Source organism: Arvicanthis niloticus, chromosome 13 (assembly GCF_011762505.2).
Source record: "Arvicanthis niloticus isolate mArvNil1 chromosome 13, mArvNil1.pat.X, whole genome shotgun sequence".
In the NCBI taxonomy this organism is placed as follows: Eukaryota; Metazoa; Chordata; class Mammalia; order Rodentia; family Muridae; genus Arvicanthis; species Arvicanthis niloticus.
Genome location: NC_047670.1, coordinates 56,732,230 through 56,751,005, shown reverse-complemented (window position 1 = coordinate 56,751,005; position 18,776 = coordinate 56,732,230). Strand labels below are relative to the sequence as shown.

The 18,776-nt window shown below is 50.7% G+C and overlaps 1 protein-coding gene across 2 annotated transcripts in view; it reads right to left on the bottom strand.

The window, feature by feature from the left end:
- Positions 1-18,776, bottom strand: part of Zc3h7b (zinc finger CCCH-type containing 7B) — a 46,518-nt gene that overhangs the window by 15,849 nt on the left and 11,893 nt on the right. The window contains exons 2-10 of one of the 2 annotated variants that reach the window (XM_034516773.2): positions 9,458-9,516; positions 8,488-8,521; positions 8,182-8,379; positions 6,156-6,314; positions 5,559-5,639; positions 4,696-4,752; positions 2,040-2,082; positions 1,384-1,577; positions 756-1,077 (exon numbers count right to left, since the gene is read on the bottom strand). In XM_034516773.2, the coding sequence (XP_034372664.1) occupies positions 756-1,077; positions 1,384-1,577; positions 2,040-2,082; positions 4,696-4,752; positions 5,559-5,639; positions 6,156-6,314; positions 8,182-8,379; positions 8,488-8,521; positions 9,458-9,510 (1,141 nt within the window). In that variant the 5' untranslated portion in view covers positions 9,511-9,516. Of the gene's footprint in view, positions 1-755; positions 1,078-1,383; positions 1,578-2,039; positions 2,083-4,695; positions 4,753-5,558; positions 5,640-6,155; positions 6,315-8,181; positions 8,380-8,487; positions 8,522-9,457; positions 9,532-18,776 lie in introns of those variants that run through there. The other variant, XM_034516771.1, reaches the window with a different exon arrangement.

The window sequence follows — 18,776 nt, the reverse complement described above, 5'->3', positions numbered from 1 at the left end:
CTAGAGAAGGAGAAGAAGCATGGGTTATGCTCCCTAGCACAGAGGGTATGAGGGGTACAGGATGCCCCTGTACTTTCTACCTCAGAGAAGTGCTATGGGCTCGCCCTCCTATTTGCATGGTCACAGCCCTGGAGCAAAGAGGCTCCAACATATTTACCCTTGCTTATTATGCCTTCTGAGGCTTCCTGTTGCCTATGGGAGAAAGGTTGGCTCAGTGAGACCATGGCTCACCCACACACCCCTGGGAACTCCCGCTCTAGCTATCCCAGACCCAGATCCTCACTGATCCTATGCCCTTGAGCCATCAGGTCCCCTAGAAGGAAACCTTGGCTTCTGTCTACCCACGGCATCGCACGGGTCCCTCAGTCTTGATTGCCCTAGTCTATCTCTGACCACAAAAGCCAACCCTATCAAGTCCTGGTCAACTGCCTATGTCCCCGGCTCCCAGAGAAGGGCTAACTGAGCTCATGACCTTGCATCAGGATAATCTCCATGGGGCCTGAGTCTGGAGGTCCAGGGCTCTGGAGGGCTGGGCAGAGCACCAGATGGAATCATGAACAGCTCTACTGTTTGATCTAGAGTGAGACACCCAGCTGGAGGCTCAAGCTCCAGTAGTGCTAAGTAAGACAATATGTACTGCCCTGGGCTGTGATGGGCATGTGGGCATGTGCCGTGGAGGTGCAGAGCTTCAGAGATGAGAGATGAAGCAGCACTGTCAAGGGAGAAGAGGGAAAAAGTAGCCATCAAAGTCTCACCTAGGAAGGAGTCCGGCTTGTCCAGGGAGCCTCGGGCTGACCCAAAGCTGTCAAGGGCATCTAGCCGAGCCTCAGAGTATGGTAACAGATCCAGGGGGTCCAGCGTGGGCCCTGGAGAGTCAAGGGCATCCAGCACAGAAGCAGCCAGCTTCCTGGAGGGGTCCATGACAAGGCCAAAGGAGGCAGGAGGCAGTGGGCTGGACACGGGGATGGAGCCACCCACCACAGGTGGCAAGAGTGGAGTCCCACCAGGAAACACGGGGATCAGCTGAGGCAGCTCACTAGGCATACCACTGCCAGGCAGGCCACCCTGGACCAGAGACTGCAAAGTGGGGACAGAGCCAAGGGTCAGACGAGAACATAACCATCCAATCCCATGGGGGGGGGGGATTCCAGGAACCAGTTATTCCTCCATAGCCTGACAGTAACTGCTTGTGGGGAGGAACTGGGGCTCTGCTTGGTCTCTCCTGGGATCTGTTCTGTAGACTCTGGCAAGACCCTCCCAAGGCCCTTCATTTTCCCAACTGAGATATGAAGATGGGGCCCTTCCCTTGTCTCTTCATGGGACTATGGGGTTCTAAGTGAGAGACTGCAAGGGACAGAACAAGAAGTCAGCAGCATGGCTCACCAGAGAGTCCAGGAGGGTGTCCAGTTCTGGACCAAACACATCCCCATCTGAGAAGTCATCCAGGCCCTCAGTGCTGGAGAGTGTCCTGCTGCTGCCATCCAGGGGGGCTAGTAGGTCCAGAACATGAGGGAACAGGGGCATCGTGGGAGTGGAGGGGAGCAGGGCTGGAGAGCCTCGGAGATCCACATAGCAGTCTGTGGAGGGAGTGAGCTCAGTAGCTGAAAGGGCCCTGTGTGGTGGGGGTGTTGTCGCCCAGTCACTAAGCTAACATCTTCCCTTCTTCCCTTGTTCCACAGGGACCCGGTTTCCCTATTCCCTGCCCCAGTGGCAATGGCTCAGAGGTAGTCCAGGAAGAAAGACAGCCTGGAGCTGGGGGGTGGGATGGGGGGGGGTCCTGATCGCCTTGACTCTGCTCTAATATCCACCAATGTCACCTCTCTCTCTGGGGCTAGCAGTGCTTTCTTCAAGCACTTATTATACATAACTGGAAGCCCACGAACAGACAAAAGGAAGTAGGAAGTGAGGGCTCTAACATGAGGTATCCAACAGGGGCAGGCATGAATGGACAGGGACAGGCTGAGGACTAAGCCATGCTCTTTTCTGTCCTGCCTCAGGGAAGTCCCTGGGGTGTTCCATTCTCCACAGCTGAGACATACCTGTTTCAATGTCATCTATAGATCCCAATCCATTAGAAGTTCCCTGTGAGAGGAAAGATGTGGGGTGGAATGGCATGGCCTCAGGGCCTGGCACGTTTTCACAGGGCCAGCCGAGGGCCACTCACTGAGGAACAACTGTCTATCACAGGTGGGCTGGATTTTCAAGCCAAGGTCTGAGCAGGTGTGGGCTGGGAAAGGCGTGGGGGAAACTAGCCTAGGAGGTACACTTCAGGGGAGCAATAGTCCCAGGCAAGGGGTACACTTCTGAGTCTTCGTTTCCAGGTACCTAGAAAAGGGTAGATTCTCATCCATTCCCTGAGGCAAGGGTTTTGGGCTATTTTGGTTTTTTTTTTTTTTAAGACAGAGTCTCAAAAGCCCTGTGTGCCCTGAAATTCACTATATAAATGAAGCTAGCCTTGAACTCAGAGATCCACCTGCCTCTGCCTCCCAATTGCTGGGATTAAAGGTTGTGACAAGGATTTTACCAAGCCTTCCACATCACAGATAGCTTCTAATTCAAAAAGGAATGTGTACCCTCCCCAAGACTTAGCCCTCAGCCTCACAGGAAGCTTTGCTCCCTCCAAGGAGAATGTCATCCTCTGTGGGATCCAATCCCTATTGCAAAGACAGACTTCACAGGTCAGGCAGAAACCTGGCCTGGAGTCAGACATTCTGTAGAGCCCAGGCATAGTCCTCCTCAAGGGGGTTCCAGGGAGCCCATACTCTCCAGCTGCAGAGTACTGGGGCCAGAGCGCTGTCTGGGATCGGGGAAATGCTGGAGCCTGCTTTCTGGTCTGGCCAAGTCAGCGCCCTATCTGGACTTGTTTCCTTGTTTGTAAAGTAAGGATCCAAAGCCACACTGCCTGGAACTGTTACAGAGATGCAGCACCTCAGAGGAGTGCCTGGCACACTCTGTTCTAACCATGTGTATAACGGACCGCAGGGAGGCTGGCCTGCAGTTAGTTTCCCAGCCTCCCTTCTTTATCCCCAGTGAACTCCTCTGCCTTGTTTCAGCCACAAGGGACAATCACTCCTCTACCCTGAAAAGCAATGCTCCTCTTTTCCCTGACGTCTGATCCTTATGAGGCCCAGGAATACCCTGTGTCCTTCCTGTCTCTGTGGAGGCTGGGAGAAGGCCCAGACACTCACTGTTAGCTACCCGCTTTAAGGGTAGCAGTAGCAACAATTGCAGTAAAATCCATCCAGACCCTGCCTCACCTACCTTGCTCAGCCAGCACTCTGGGAGATGTTCTACAGCCCAAATACTGGTCAAGAGTGCAACCCTTTGGGTCAGAGAAGGGCTGTCTAACGCCTGCCCTGACCCTATCCTGTCCATTCCTTGGAGCCAGGAGCTCTTCCAGCCCCACCCCTGAGCCTGTCCACAGATGGCGCAGTAAACACAGTGAATATGTGAAGTGCTTGTCCATCCCTCAGGGTGTTTGTATATCACAGATAAATTGCATAGACCAAGGCCACCATGCTGTTCACAGAGCAGCTTTTATACACAACGTACACAGAAAGGAGGTGAGGGAGTCCAGGTGATAAAGGCACACATCTTTAATGCCAGCACTTGGGAGGCAGAGGCAGGTCAATCTCTGAGTTCTAGATCAGTCTGATCTATAGACTGGATCAAGCCAGGAGAGCCAGGGCTATACCTGCCTGGGGTGGGGAGGGGAGACAAAGGAGGCCCCAGTGAATGCTTCTAAGGACAGTGCTATCTAGGCCCTGCAGAACAAGTGGCTTCCAGCCCTCCAGCCGCCCTTACTGTCCAGGTTTCTCTCCCAGTCCTCTTGCACAGAGGCCTACTAGTTACAGTCACCTTTGCAATAACAGGCCAGGATAAGTGTGCTCTCAGGATCTGGCCCTCAACACATGCAGCTACAGAGCTCACTCTCCTGAACCCCGAGGAGGAGCTAACTATACCAGTGGTCTCAGGAATGTCTCTTCTTCTCCTGACTACGGGCCTCAGCTCCATGGCCTGTGAATCCTGCTCCTCCTCTACCTGGCTAAAGCTATCCCCCCAGCTGGGTGAGGCTGCTTCCCAACAAGGCAGCCTTGGGCTCTGCCCCACGAGGTCATAGCCTTCCTTGTCTTGCGCCCTAAGCTCCAGGGGACTGTGCCTTGTAAATGAGAGTTGCTTGTGAGTACAACCCAGGCCACCCAGTTCTAGACACACATGCAGAGTGACCAACTGGCCAGAAAAATGAGTCCTGTGCTGGAGAAGCCTGTGGGAAACGCAGCAGCTGAAGCTCACGTGTGATTGTGTACCATCTGCACTCTGCCATCTCTCTTGTAGGTGCCACAGGATGCCAGGAGCAGGCCTAGGCACTACCTGATGCTTGTTCATGAGTTCTCAGATATTTCCTATACTGAGGCAGGCCTGGCCTTATCTTCTCCACTCCTCTTGGCCTTCTCACAAACCCCACGGAACTGTGACCAGTCCTGACGTTTGTGGATGTGGGCAGATGTACCAGTAAGGAGTAGGGGTTGGTGAAAGTATGCTAGGGGCTGTGAGCCTTGTACCAGACACAGGAATGTCTGTCATCTACTGCTTGGGGTCACCCCAATAGGTGAATCCAGAGCTCTTAAAAATGGATGGAGAAGACAGGCTGGTATGAAGTTGGGGAAACATTAGGAGTCTCAGACCCCTTCCTACCTGATCTGTTAAGCCAGCCGGGGCGCCATTACTAAGCAGAGAAAATGTTTCCAATTCCTGCCAGAAATTGGGGAGAAGTGGGCAGAGATTAAGATTGTGGAGACAAGCAAAGCATTCCACCAGCCAGAACCACACAGACCCTGACGCCAGCTGTGGTCCCTTCCCAAGGACTACCGCTGCCACTGGCTCTGGCTTCCAGGGTTACACTGTTTTTTGGTTTTTTTTTTTGTTTTTTTTTTTTTTTTTTCCATCTTCCAAAGGTGACTGGAAAGAGGATCTAAACATACACATTCCTGCGACGTGCCAGGCACCATCTCATGCATTCTCTCGTTTCAGTCTTTCCGTGAGCCTCCTGAGGTGGGCGTAATTATCTGCCTTCCAGATGCGGAAACAGGTGGAAGCACGCACTAATGTGTTTAAGGTCAGGCCAGAGAAACTCAAGCCATATGTCCTGTATCATGCAGTTTCCAGACACACGGCAGATGACAGTATGTGAACGTGAAGGAGTCCAGCAGACACGAACATTCAGACAGGCACAACGAGGGGGCATTTGAGAACACAAAACTGAAGGACACCAGTGTCAATGTGGGCCATCTTCAGCCTGGTTAGAGTGGGCTAGGGCAGCCGAGGGCTGTTTTTACAGCTGCTGTCTGGGGTGAGCTGGGAGCTTTGGCTGTTCTTTCCTCTTCCCAAGGTCCTGATGCTCATTCCAGGGCTTTCAGCCAGCAGGGAGGAAGGTCACCTGCTGTCACTCCCTCTGTCCTTACCAGGCTCTGGCTACCTTACTCAGGGTCCTTACAGTGCCTAGTCCCTAGTCCCTCCCTTCACCCCTCTTCTCTAAGCCTACCCCAAATCCCACTTACCTGGGGTCTCTTATAGGCCTTCCGCACCCGCAGTCCAAGCTTCTGAGCCAGCTCCTGACCCAGCTGAGTGACATTTTCATCCTGTAGAAAGCAGGACATGGGCTTAGATATACCTGGTGGGCTAGGCTGCCCAGTGCACAGTCCTGTGCTCCTGGACATCTTGTGTGGCCCTGGGAGCTGCCACTGGCTTTCTAAGTCACATGCTGGGAACCACAAGGCTGTTTTGTTTTTCCTTTTATTTTGGGGAGGCAAAGGAATAGTTTTTTTTTTTTTTTTTAATCTTTTTTTCCATATTATCTCTAAGATGGGGAACTCCCTGTGTTGCTTCAGCCGGCCTTGAGCTCCTGGGATTATAGGTACAGCCCACAGAATCAGGCTGGTTCTAGTGTCTGTTTATTTTCTAGCAGGACTAGGGATCAAACTATGCAGTTGTGTGTTTTAAACACTGACAAAGTTTCTTTATGTCGCCCTGGCTGTCTGCCAGCATCACATCAGTACCCCAAGCCTCCTACGGCAGAGGAGAGAGCCAAGGCACAGAAGGATGCGGTTGTGTGAACAAGGGAGGGCCAGTACAGATGCTTGGGAGACAGCACTCACGTGGGGAAGGGCGAGGGAGCACCGGCTGCTGCATTCATAGGCCTCTTTGTGGCGCCCCAGCTCGTTGAGGGCGCGCGCCTTGCGGAACAATGCCCGGATACTCTCGCCATCCAGGCCCAAGGCCTTCTCGCTGTCCTCCAGCGCCTTCTCATATAGGCCCTGCAGGAGACAACCAGGCAGCCCAGTGGTCAGCACCTTTGACCCCTGGGATGGAAAGTAGCCTTACTTCCCTGCAGAGGAACAGCCAGGGAGCTCGGCTCAGAGACCAAGCTGAAGAGCTTCAAGACAGAGCTCAGAGAGAGAGGGCGGCATTTACTCTGATGGTGTGTGGTGGTTTGAATAGGTACGGCCCCCATAGACTCATGCGTTTGAATGTTTGGCCATAGGGAGTGGCACTATTAGGAGGTGTGGCCTTGTTTGAGTAGGTGTGGCCTTGCTGGAGGAAGTGCATCACTGTGGAGGTGGGCTTTGAGGTCTTATGCTCAAGCTCTGCCCAGTGTGGCACACAGTCCTCTTGCTACCTACAATTCATGATGTAGAACTCTTGGTCCCTCTGGCACCGTGTCTGCCTGCACACTGCCATGCTTCCCACCATGATGATAATGGACTGAACCTCTGAAACTGTCAGCCTGCCCCAATGAACTGTTTTCCTTTATAAGAGCTGCCTTGGTCATGGTGTCTGTTCACAGCAGTAAACCTCTAACACATGGTGTAAGAACGGTGAGCTGTAACAGATACGGCAGGACACTGTGAGGAGAGCCTCAGGTTACACAACAGTGAGCCTGCCTGGTGACACATCTGTTAACTTATCTGCCCTTCGCGCACAACATCATGGGCTAAGAGTGACAGAAGCTCCTCACAGAGATGCTGTCAGGAAGAGGCTCACCCTCAAACTCTAACTCATTCATCTGGGGTGGGGCGATGGCTAGTGTGTTTTTCTGAGGTGGTGGTGGTGGTTGTTGTAGCTATGGATCTGTCTATAGGTATGTGCACCCAGGGATGTTCCTGTAAGAGCCAAAGGAGTCTGTCTTATTTTTTGAAACACGATCTCTCGGTCCTGATTTCACTGACTGGATAAACAGAGTAGACAAACCCGGTGGTGTCCTTTAATCCCAGCATATGGGAGGCAGAAGCAGAGGGATCTCTGAGGCTAGCCTGGTCTACTGAGTGAGTTCCAGGACAGTCAGGGCTACACAGAGAAACGCTGGGGCCGGGCGGTGGTGGCGCACGCCTTTAATCCCAGCACTTGGGAGGCAGAGGCAGGCGGATTTCTGAGTTCGAGGCCAGCTTGGTCTACAGAGTGAGTTCCAGGACAGCCAAGGCTATACAGAGAAACTCTGTCTCAAAAAAAAAAAAAAAAAAAGAAAAGAAAAAAAAAAAAGAAAGAAAAGAAAGAAAGAAAAGAGAAATGCTGTCTAGAAAAATGAAACAAAAAACAAAACAAGAACTGGCTAGACAATGAACTCCAATGGATGAGATACACACACACAGTGTGAGGGGATGAATATGTGTGTGTGTGTGTGTAAATATGTAAGTATATGTATATATATATTTTCATAGATATGAGTGCATGTATATTTGTGTGTATGCGTATGACTATGTATTCTCAGAATCAAACATCAAACTCAGATTCCTTGTGCTTACAAAGCAATAAAGACAAGTACTTTACTGACAGGGCTACCTCCATAGACACCAGGCACGCACATGGTAAACAGATAGACATGCAGGTAAAACACCAATACACATAAAATAAAAATTAATATTAAAAAAAAAAAAAAACTTAAACCAGGTGTGGTGGTGCATGCCTTTAATCCCAGCACATAGGAGGTAAAGGCAGGTGTATGTGACTGTCCCCTGTGAGTTGTACACACGAAATTCCTGGTTTACATACAAAATTCCAGGCTTGCCAGGGCTACATAATGAAACATTGTCTTTTAAAACAAGGCGAGAGTTAAGAAGAGGTGAGGAGTGGGGCCTAGGCTAGGAGCAGTAGGGCAGGGCTAGGGTGGGGGAGGGGCAGACGCACCATGGTGAAGTAGCAGGCTGCCCTGTTGACATGTAGCTTGCACAGCAGCTCCCGGGGTAGAGCCACCTGGTCAGAGGCGGCATAGTCAGCCACATTCAGCCCTTCCATGTACTGCACCAGAGCCTGCTTGTAATCCTTCTCCCGGAACAGGTCGTTGCCCTCAGCAAATAGGTTCTGCACAAGCTTGAGCAGGAAAGCCTGCACAAGGAAGGTAAGAAGCAGGTCTCCATCCAGCCTGGCTAGGTTACAGCCCTCTACCCTGAACGCTGGCCCTCACTGTGTCCACCCAACCACGGCCACACTCACCTCATACTCTTCTTGCTTTAGGGGTAGTGTTGACCTAGTGGGAAAAGAGACACCGGACAGGGTGAGCCCATGGGTTGGTCCCATGTGGAGCCCTGAGGCTAGTGCTTCAGGCCTGAGGTGATGCAGGAGTAGGCCTCAGGCAGCTCTGGCTGAGGTAAGAGGTGAGCAGACTGTATGGCGTCACTCGGTTCTGCTAGAAGGACTTCCATTTTCCCTAGACTCTCCCGGAGGCAAGATCTGCCCAGCAGCAGCTCCAACCAGCAGCTGCCCTCAGCCTTCAAGCTCAGCCCTCTTCTAAGGAAAGCCAGACTCCAGGGATCTAAATTACAATGGCAAGGGAGCCATGGCTGGGTCTAGGAGGGCCCCAGCACTAGGAAAGGACAAGAGGAGACAGACTGGCCAGGGCAAAATCAAGGGTGACTTGTATGGGCGAGACTACTGCTAGGAAATTAACACCCACTCTGGAACTACGACCTCATCAAACCAAATTTCTACCTTCAGCCCACAGGACAAGTCACACTGAGTCTGTCTCATGTGCCCTCAGTCTGGGAGGCTTTGCCCTTCTCCTGAGCTAACGCAAAGGCTCACTTAGCCAGTGCCAGGCCCACTGACAGCAGCCAACCCCTGTGGGTAAAACTACAGCTCCCTATGGACGAGAGCATTGGCTCAGGAGAGCTTGCAGCGTGTCAGCCAGGGAGAAGGGCGGGGCTTTGTCTCCTGGTTCCTCATGGAGGGGAAAACTAATGCTCGGTGGAGCACAAGATGAAAAGGGCGAGGGCAGAATGATACTGGACAAGATCCAGGGCAGCCAGGGCCAGGCAGCACAGGCACACGTACATGTGACATCATGGCCTCTGCCTTATCCGCCCGTTTCCCAGCTCATCCCACCTCTCTGTGTCCAGTGCACACTGAGCAGGGCTCAGCCAGGAGGAAAAGGAAAGCCAGACCCACCTGCCCACTGCCGACTTACTGAATGAACTGCAGCCCCTTCTCGATGTCCGCCTTCCGTTTCTGCCTCTCCATCAGTGTCTGCAGGGAGAGCATAAGTCCATCAATCAGACAGCACTTGTGCGTGGGGGTGACAGGGCTGGGGAAGTAGCTGCTAACCCCACCCTACCCTGCGGCTGTCAGAAGGGTTCTCTCCCTCCCGATCATTCCAAGGTAATGAAAGATAGAAAAATCATAAGTTGATCCCCTGAACCCTACTCTTAAAAGCAAAGACATAAAAACCTGTAAGTCAAACACTGTGTTGCCTCAGTCCCAGGAAATTAGCTGACCATTTGAACAGATGGCCCTAACTAAACAAACCTTAAGATTCATGGTGTCAGGATGCTATGGGCCCGAGATTAGCCTAGCCGCGATTTGAACTAACAGCCCTGAGACAGTTGGTGCCAGGATGCTAAAAGTTTGAGATAAGCCTGACCCCCTTGAACTGGAGCTCATGATATATAGTGTGAAACTAGTTCGAAATAGCCAATTATAAAGTGACACACCATGGATCTTAGGAATTTGAGATCAAATGTATCGATGACCTAGTGACCTGTTCCCCCTCCTTCCCCCTTCCCTAACTCCACTCTCAGCCTTCCCCCTTCCCTAACTCCACCCCCACCTGGTTTGTAGATTCCCCCTTAAAAGCTGTAAACTTCTTTTGTTCTTGGGCTGAATTCAGCTGCCCCTGCGCGGGCTTGAAGGAAAGACAGCCCTGGCTAGCCAGTAAACCTCTTGCGATTTGCATCAAGTTGTGTTTCTCGTGAGTGATTTGGGGTGCGTCTGTAGTTCTCCACGGATCGGTGAGGTCCTTTTCATTTGGGTTTTACAGTAAAGGTTTAAAGGGGTCTTTAGAGTAATAGGACATCTCAGGGACTATGCTGCCACCTTGCAGACCTGTGAGCCACTGGACTCATTTGTGTGGTGAACTTGAAGGGCAAGGGCTATGTACCTGCCCTTCACCACACATGCCTGGGCATGAGCAGGGCCTGGAACATCTCAAGTTTAGAGGAAAAACCTTGTTTTAGCATTAAACTCAGTCATCTGTGCTACCAGGGACCAGGAACATAGGACCACCAAGGAAAAGGAACACAACCAGTGAAAACAATACCTGGTGGCTGTTTATATGAGAGGCATCTGCCACAGGTCCTGCGCTAATCTTCACCAGGCTCTCCTGCTCACTCCGCAGCAAGAGACAGAGCCCACTCACCCTCACACACAAGGGAAACCTCGGCTGGGGTTGTAAGCTGGCGGGTGGCTAAGCACTGTATGCTTTCTTCCACCAGCAGCCTCTCTGGGCCACTATGAGCCCTTGGCAGCTGCCTAGGAAAAATGCCAGGCAAGGTAGATTGCTGTGAGTACCTCTTGCCTGGGCCTGGGCCAGGATGTGAAGCTCATTCCAGGAAGGCCCTGGGGGAGGGGAATGTCTGCTTTCTTCTCGCCACAGGACACCTGTAGCTACATCTTCAACAGTGAGGCAGGTCTGGAGATGTCTAAGCTGATGGGGACATAACTGTTACCCCAAGGAGGCCTCCATATGTGGAGAAACCAATGAATGTATTTATGGGGCACTGCACTAACTGTGTTTGACATAGGGGCTGTGGCCTCAGACATGGGTGTGAATCCTACATTCTCTCTAACTATGACTTTGGGCCTCAGTATCCCAAGTGGGGGGACTGGGGTTGATGGCAGATCCTGTCACACTGGTCATCATGACAGTTTGGGAGGTGACAGATTCAGAGTTCCTGCCACCGATAATAGTCCAAACATCACAAGGAAATGCAGGATGCCATACTGACCCTCCCCCTTGCAAGACACCTGATGCGTGGTTGTTGGGTCAGACTCCTGACTGTAATTCAGTGCTGAGGCGGGAGACCAGCCATGATAGCTCTGGCTTCTCTGTCTACAGAATGAGCCCCTTGTTTCTGCAGCCCACTCTGCCCCTTGTCACACAGCCCTGCAGCCCACTCTGCCTCTCATCACACAACCCTACAGCCCACTCTCCCAGTTCCCTACACCTGAACCACCATACTCCTTCCTGGCCTCCCTACAAAGGCTTCCGCCCTCTCCCGGCACCAATCTCCCAGTCCTTGAAACAGCTCTACCACTGCTCACTCATCTAATGTTGGCTGGGAGCTGGGTAGCTTCAACAGGTCAGGGTCAGGCTTGACCTGGAAGTACAAGTGGGTAGGGACGACAAGGCCATACCAGTTACCACGCAATGGGGCTCAGTCCTATGCAGGGGAAGCTGTGGAAGGCGGAAACCTCTGTGGTCTGAGCACAGGCACCACATGACATGGCAATGATCCATCTGCTGAACCCCCAGTGATTGGACCTCATCCACAACCTGGCCTCTGCCCTCCTTTACCCCCTAGCCGGGACCATACCCAGGCACTGGGCAAGATTTCTCTTTGTCCCTCAATGTTCCCAGTACACCCTGGAGAGGGTCTTTCAAAGTCACACATTTGATCCTGTCTGACCCTGTGTTTGATGTTTGAAGATTCTCCTTTCTTCAGCCAAGCAAGATTTCCTACACTGAGCCAGGTGTAGTGCTGCATGCCTGTAATCTCAGAGGCTGAGGCAGGAGGATAATGAGTTAGTTGGAGGGCAGCCTGACCAACCTCCCTGATGTTCATGGCTTCCAGGAAACCCCCAGCAGGCAGAAACACTTCCATATTGGTCCTCAGTCCTGACATCCAGGTGACTCAATCACAAACACAGCTGGCAGCACCTCAAGCAACAATTCCAAGGTGGCTCAATCAGAAGCCAAGAGGTAAAGAAGTCCTGCTTCAGAGATAGGTGTAATCTCCACAGCCCGGAGTTACCTGCCTCTTTGCCCTCTTCTATTGACTGGCCATGTGAAATCTCTTACTCTTTTCTCCTCTAGACTCAGGAAACAGATATCACTAACAGAAACAGTACCCAGGAAATCCTAAATTTTAGAGTCTGGTTTGTGGCAAGCACTTCAACAATAGCAGAATCCCTCTGCTGTATGTTCAGCTCAACAATGGCTATATAAAATAAGAAAGCTGGCATTTCTGTACCCCAGGCGGCTTCACAACCGAGTTAGAGACGTGGCCAGACAGTACCCAAGCTGCACCCGAAGCCTTGCAGTGAGTAGACTAGGGTAACACTTGAAATGACAGCTCCTGGCTCTGGGGAGGAGGGTTTGAACTGGGCCTTTAGTTTGGTTGGTTGTTTTTGGTTTATTTATCTAATTCTTTTTAGGATGAGCTTACTATGGAGCTCTGACTAGCAATAACACTTGTTATGTAGACTAGACCAGCCTCTGGCTTTGGGTGATCTCCTACCTCTGCTTCCCGAGTGCTGAGATTACAGATGTCCACACCATAGCTGGCTGAACTTGAAGGGCAAATAGGAGTAGCCTGTCAGGATTGGGCAGGAGCCTTCTGGACGGCCACCTGCTCTTGAGTTCTCCTAGCATCATGGGCCAAGGTTCATGGCCACCTTTTGTCACTCTTGATGTGTGTCCCTGAGGTTACAGTCATGAGTGATGAGCCAATATTTGAGAGATAAAGCTATAATGTTCAAATAGTTCATAAGATTTGCAGCCATACCCAGGTATGGTGGGGCACGCCTTTGACCCCAGCACTTGGGAGGTAGAGACAGGTGGGTCTTTGAGGCTAGCCTGGTCTACAAAGTGAGTTTTAGGACAGCCAGGGCTACAAAGAGAAACCCTGTCTAGAAAAACAAAAGCAAAGAGATGATGCAGCCAGCCAAGTGAAGATCATTCTAGAACACCAAATCTCAGGTCATCACACCCGCCCTCAAAAATGAGAGAAGTGGACCCTTTCAGCTTTTATAGGGTATTTGACATCTGTCCCTAGCCTCAAGGCAGATGTCTGTCTGGCATAATTCCATGTAGGATAGTATCTTTTTTGTTTGCTTGGGTTTTTTTGTTTTTTGAGACAGATAATTCTTCTTCCTATTTCAGTCCCAGGGTCTACATGGGTCACTGAGGGGTCCCCTGTTGTGTATATAGGCCTTAGAATAAAACTAACAAATAGACTTCATCTCACAGAGCAACATGGCAGATAGAGGTTTGGTAGAGCCACCCAGGGGCACACTGGTTAAGGAGGATCCCTGGGCTCTTAATTGTGCTACTAGAAAGGTCTAGCAACAAACAAACACTTACTGGGCCCTCAGCCACTCCTCCCTGTCAGCATGGCAGTACTGCTAAGAGCAAACTAGCACATGGTCAGAGGCCAGCTCTGTAGGTGGCCCAGGCCAACCCTGGGCTACAAGGGATGAGAGCTAGGAGAGGGGTCCTTTCAGTATCCCCTCTTCCCACCCATACCTGAACCTAAACAAAGCTGGGGTGGTGGTTCACACCCTTGATCCTGGCCTTAAGAAACAGAGGTAGGTGAATCCCTACCTCTGTGAGTTTGAAGCCAGCCTAGTCAATACAGTCCAGGACAGTCAAGACTTTATAGAGACCCTGTCTCAAAAAGAAAAAGAAAGAAAGAAAGAAAGAAAGAAAGAAAGAAAGAAAGAAAGAAAGAAAGAAAGAGGTCTCAGAATGCTTTGTGCATTACAGTCACCTGTGGGATGACTCCCTGGGTTTGATCCCCAGATCCCACTGTGGAAGGAGACAATGGATTCTTTAAAGTTGTCCCCTGACCGCCACACAACTGTGGTACATGCATCCTGCGTTTATACACACTCATACACATACAAGAGTTATATATATATATATATAATGTATATATTGTATATATTCCATGCCAGGTGTTGTGGCACATGCCTATAATCCCAGCTTTGGAAGCAGAGGCAGGAGGACCAGGAGTTTAAGGCCAGACTCAACGACAACTACTTTACAGTGAGCCTGATTCTAGGCTGAACTACAGTTTGAGATCTTATCTCACTGAACACACAAACCCACCAGAAGCAGCAGCAACAACACAAAACAAGCACAGGACTGAGGGCTGAAGAGATGGCTCAGAAATAGAAGTCACTGGCTGCTCTTCCAGAGGGCCCAGGTTCGATTCCCAGCACCCACATGCAGAGGAGGCATTTAAAAGAATATACTCTATGGCCGGGCAGTGGTGGTGCACGCCTGTAATCCCAGCACTTGGGAGGCAGAGGCAGGCGGATTTCTGAGTTCGAGGCCAGCCTGGTCTACAGAGTGAGTTCCAGGACAGCCAGGGCTACACAGAGAAACCCTGTCTCAAAAACCAAAAAAAAAAAAAAAAAAAAAAAAAAAAAAAGAATATACTCCATAACTCATTTTCTCTAGAAACTGAAGTCTGCTAGACAGCAGGGATTGGATTTTTTTTTTTTTCCTCCACAGGCAAAATCTGAAATACAAAGTAAGATGACTGACTTGGGACTGACTTAGTAAGGCAGGAGGGAACCAGGAACCTGAGAGCTCAGGTATTCAAAGTCAGGGTTCTGGGTTCTGATCCCAGCACTAAGATGGGGGTGGGCAGGGAGGAGGTAAGAATGAACAAGAGATTAATTACCATGACACAGTTCATCAGTTCAAGAGGCACTGTGCCGGCCTCTTGAAGATCTTCTCATGGTCCAGGCACAGAGTAAGTTAATGGTGGTAAAATGAATGAATAACCAGCTCGTTCACCCAGCTGTTTTACAGATGAATAAATAAAAGAAGACCTTCACCCAAAGAGATGGCACTCACAGTAGTGCTCCCACCTGCGTAGTGCTCCCACCTGCGTAGTGCTCCCACCTGCATAGTGCTCCCATGGGGCCGAGGCTGTCCTGGGCACCTTGCTCCCTTAAAGCTCCACAACACCTTTCTAAGGCAGATAGTGTTAGCAGTCCCCACTCTGCAGAGGTCATCAGGGGTACGAAACACTAACTGCCTCATCCACAGTGACAGAGTTGGTATATGGAACACCAACCCTGGCAGCCTGGCCCTAGAGCCTATGCACATGACCGTCACCTTTTCTGTCAAGTAAGCAGGCTGAGCTGGAGGACCCATCCATCCACCACCATGCTCCAGTCTCCCCTGGCTCACAGTAACTTCTGACTCCCTTAGGCACCATCCATGATGACCCACCCCTGCCCCCAACTACAGTTAAAGCAAGAGTTGACTACATACATCACCACCCTGACTCACTCAATACCCTAACACAGCAGCTAGCTCTCACCTAATTCCACTTCATACCTTTAGCCAAGTGGCTTCCTAACCAGGGCCCTCCATGCTGCTGAGGTAGCAGGTTTGTTTGTTTGTTTGTAACTTGCCTCTTCCTGGCCTCAGTGCTGCATCTGCGGCATCCTTCCGAACACCTCTAGGATCCTTCTGCTGTCTCTGTTGGCGGGCTTTTCTTTCCCTGGGGCTCAAGGCCAATATTCCTGAAACTCCATGGAAGGGACAGTACTCCTGTTTTCTATGCAGTCCCCAGACGAGCTCCTGCAGTTCATGATCTCATGAGTCATGCTGGTGACTCAAGAATCCACCCTCCTGCCAAGTGTACCCGTCCTCAGCAGTAAAGACTTTCAGCTTCACCTTCTGGGTAGCAGCCCTTGGATGTCTGCTGCCCAGGCCCATCTATGACCTCTACATTGTGGGCCCTCTAACTAGAACCCACCACCCACACTCAGACCTATGCTCAAGGGGCTGAAGCAATGGCCCAGCAGATAAGGGCACTGGTGGCTCTTCCAGCTGACCAGGTTTCAGTTCCCAGCCCCTTCTTGGTCCTAGCTATCTGAAACTCCAGCTCAAGGTGCTCTGATGCCCTCCTCTGGCCTTTGAGGGCACTGCACTCATATAGTGAACAGATCTACACCTCATGCTCATAAAATAAAACTAATAATAAAAAAGGCCAGCCGGCAGTGGTGGCACACGCCTTTAATCCCAGCACTTGGGAGGCAGAGGCAGGCAGATTTCTGAGTTTGAGGCCAGCCTGGTCTACAGAGCAAGTTCCGGGATAACCAAGGCTCCACAGCAAAATCCAAAACCAAAAACACCACCCTAATTCTATGTCGACAAAATCTTCATGTTCATCCCAGCTGTACTTGGCTTCTTCCCACTAAACACATTCCAGACTGAATGTAGTATCTCCTCCCTTCCCCCTCCCCCTCCTCCATTCTTGTTCACTGTTCTCGACAGAGCTCTGACTGTCATCTGGTATCGTTAGACCCTAGTCCCTGCCACCTTTAACCTCCTAAGCATCTCTTGATGTTTGGCGAGAACCTCCACAGCTTCCCTCTCTCCGACCACATGCATCTCATGGGACAATACCATCTCTTACCAGCGAACCCCTACAATTTGCTCCCACTTGGGGGGCCAGGGACATCTGCTTAATACATACACCAATGCCATTCCCCTTCTCAAAATCTCTCAAATGTATGTGTGTTGAACACACACACACACACACACACACACACACACACACAGAGTCACTATGTTGTGAGACCTGAATAAGCTGTCGTGTTGTAATGTACCAAGGCTAGTTCTCTGGCTTTAATAATATATATCAACTACAAAAGATGCCACTGTTAGGGAAAGCTGGGTAAAGTGGACTCATTGTACAATTTTTGCAACTTCTCAAGAATAACAAGTTAAACAAACAAATAAAACTTCCTGTGACTCCCTTACCAAGAGGACAAAGTCTACATTCTTTAGCTGGTATCTGCAGCACAGCAGGACATGCTTGGCCTCCCCTGGTCCCGTGGCAAGGCCTGGAAGGTCACACACCAGCAATGGCGGAGCATCAGGTTGCCTCCTCTGAATGGGGCATCCTCCAGATCCAGTGCTTCTTTAAAGCTCAACTGTGGTATCTCCTCTACCAGGAAGCTTCTCTCCCAACTCCACCCAAGCTCAGTGCTCTATGCCTGTTATAAACCACCATGCTTGTCCTAGCTGATTGCAATCATGTGTCTGTCCCCGACTCCTCAGTTACAGCTCCTGAGGCAGAAGCTGCACTCATCTCTGAGAAGCCCAGAGAAACAGTGCTTAGAAGCCAGTGGTCAGAGGGGCCCAGGACAAGACTGAGTAGGTTGACATTAGTCATCACCGACACACTTTCTCCTGCCAGAGCCTGAGATATCACCTTAGTCTTTACAGTACTCTGTAAAAAGTAACAGTTACAGCCCTATTTTGTAGATGAGGAAACAGAAGCACAGAGGGGTGTAACAGCCTGCTGGGGTAGCCCTGTGAGAATTGACAGAGCTGGGATTTGAACCCTGGAAGTTGGCCCTGGGGTCCATTTTATCACTTCCCCCATCAACATAGGTCTCCCACAGGCTGTCTTCACCCTGCCTTCATACATACACCACCTCAGGTTTAGCTAAAGAGCTGAAGTCCCTCCAGAATGCAGGCTGGCCACATACCATGCACTTGCCACCAGAGCTTCCGTCATGCCTGACAACACTTGGCAGCAGTGAGCCTCGATGGCTTCCCCAGTCAGAGCAGGAAAATTTTCACTGCTCCATCCTCAACCCTACCAGCCAGCAATCTGGGGCCCACACATATCTCTTGATAAGTACCCATAGTCCTTGAGTATGTCTGCCCACTACTGGCCTCCCTGTCCCATGGATGCCAGGGAGGGGCACGCTTTATTTCCACAGATCAACATGTTAAGAAGATCTACAGCAGGGACTATGAATGGAGATGAGAAAACCCCTCCTGACAGCTAGCAGTGCCCCCAACTATGAACATAGGCAATGCACTGTGGTCACGCCCTTGAGTTACATGTGGCCAGCAACACTGCGTTCCTTTCTGACTGCATCTCAGTTCCTGCAGATAAAAAAGAGTTCCTGCTTATCACTTCAAACAGAAGCTACACTAGACACACCAGCAAACCTTACTGAAAGAACTAATGAAGACGGCTAGGCCTGGGGAGACATGTGGTCAGTAAAGTGCACACCTTATATGCACGAGGACCCAGAACCATGAAAAAAAAAAGTTGGGCATACTGGCACACACTTGTAATCCCAGTAATGGGGCAGTGGGACAGGAGATTCAAGAAATGGCTCAGTGGTTAAGAGCGCTCACCACTCTAACAGATGATCCAGGCTCGGCTCCCGGCACCCATTTGGAATGGTGGCACCCATACACAATGGCCTGTAACTCCATTTCTGGGGGATCCCTTTTCTGCAACAGTCACCAAGCACACGTGTGGTACAAACACATACACACATGCAGGCAAACACTCATACACATAAAGAAAAGTAGACGACTCATAGGAATGTCACCCAAGGTTGTCACCTGTCCTCCTCATGTACACAGAAACACCATACACATACATCAACACATATACGCAAACATGTGTACACACACTTCATGTGTGCATGCATATATACATGAATGGCATGCA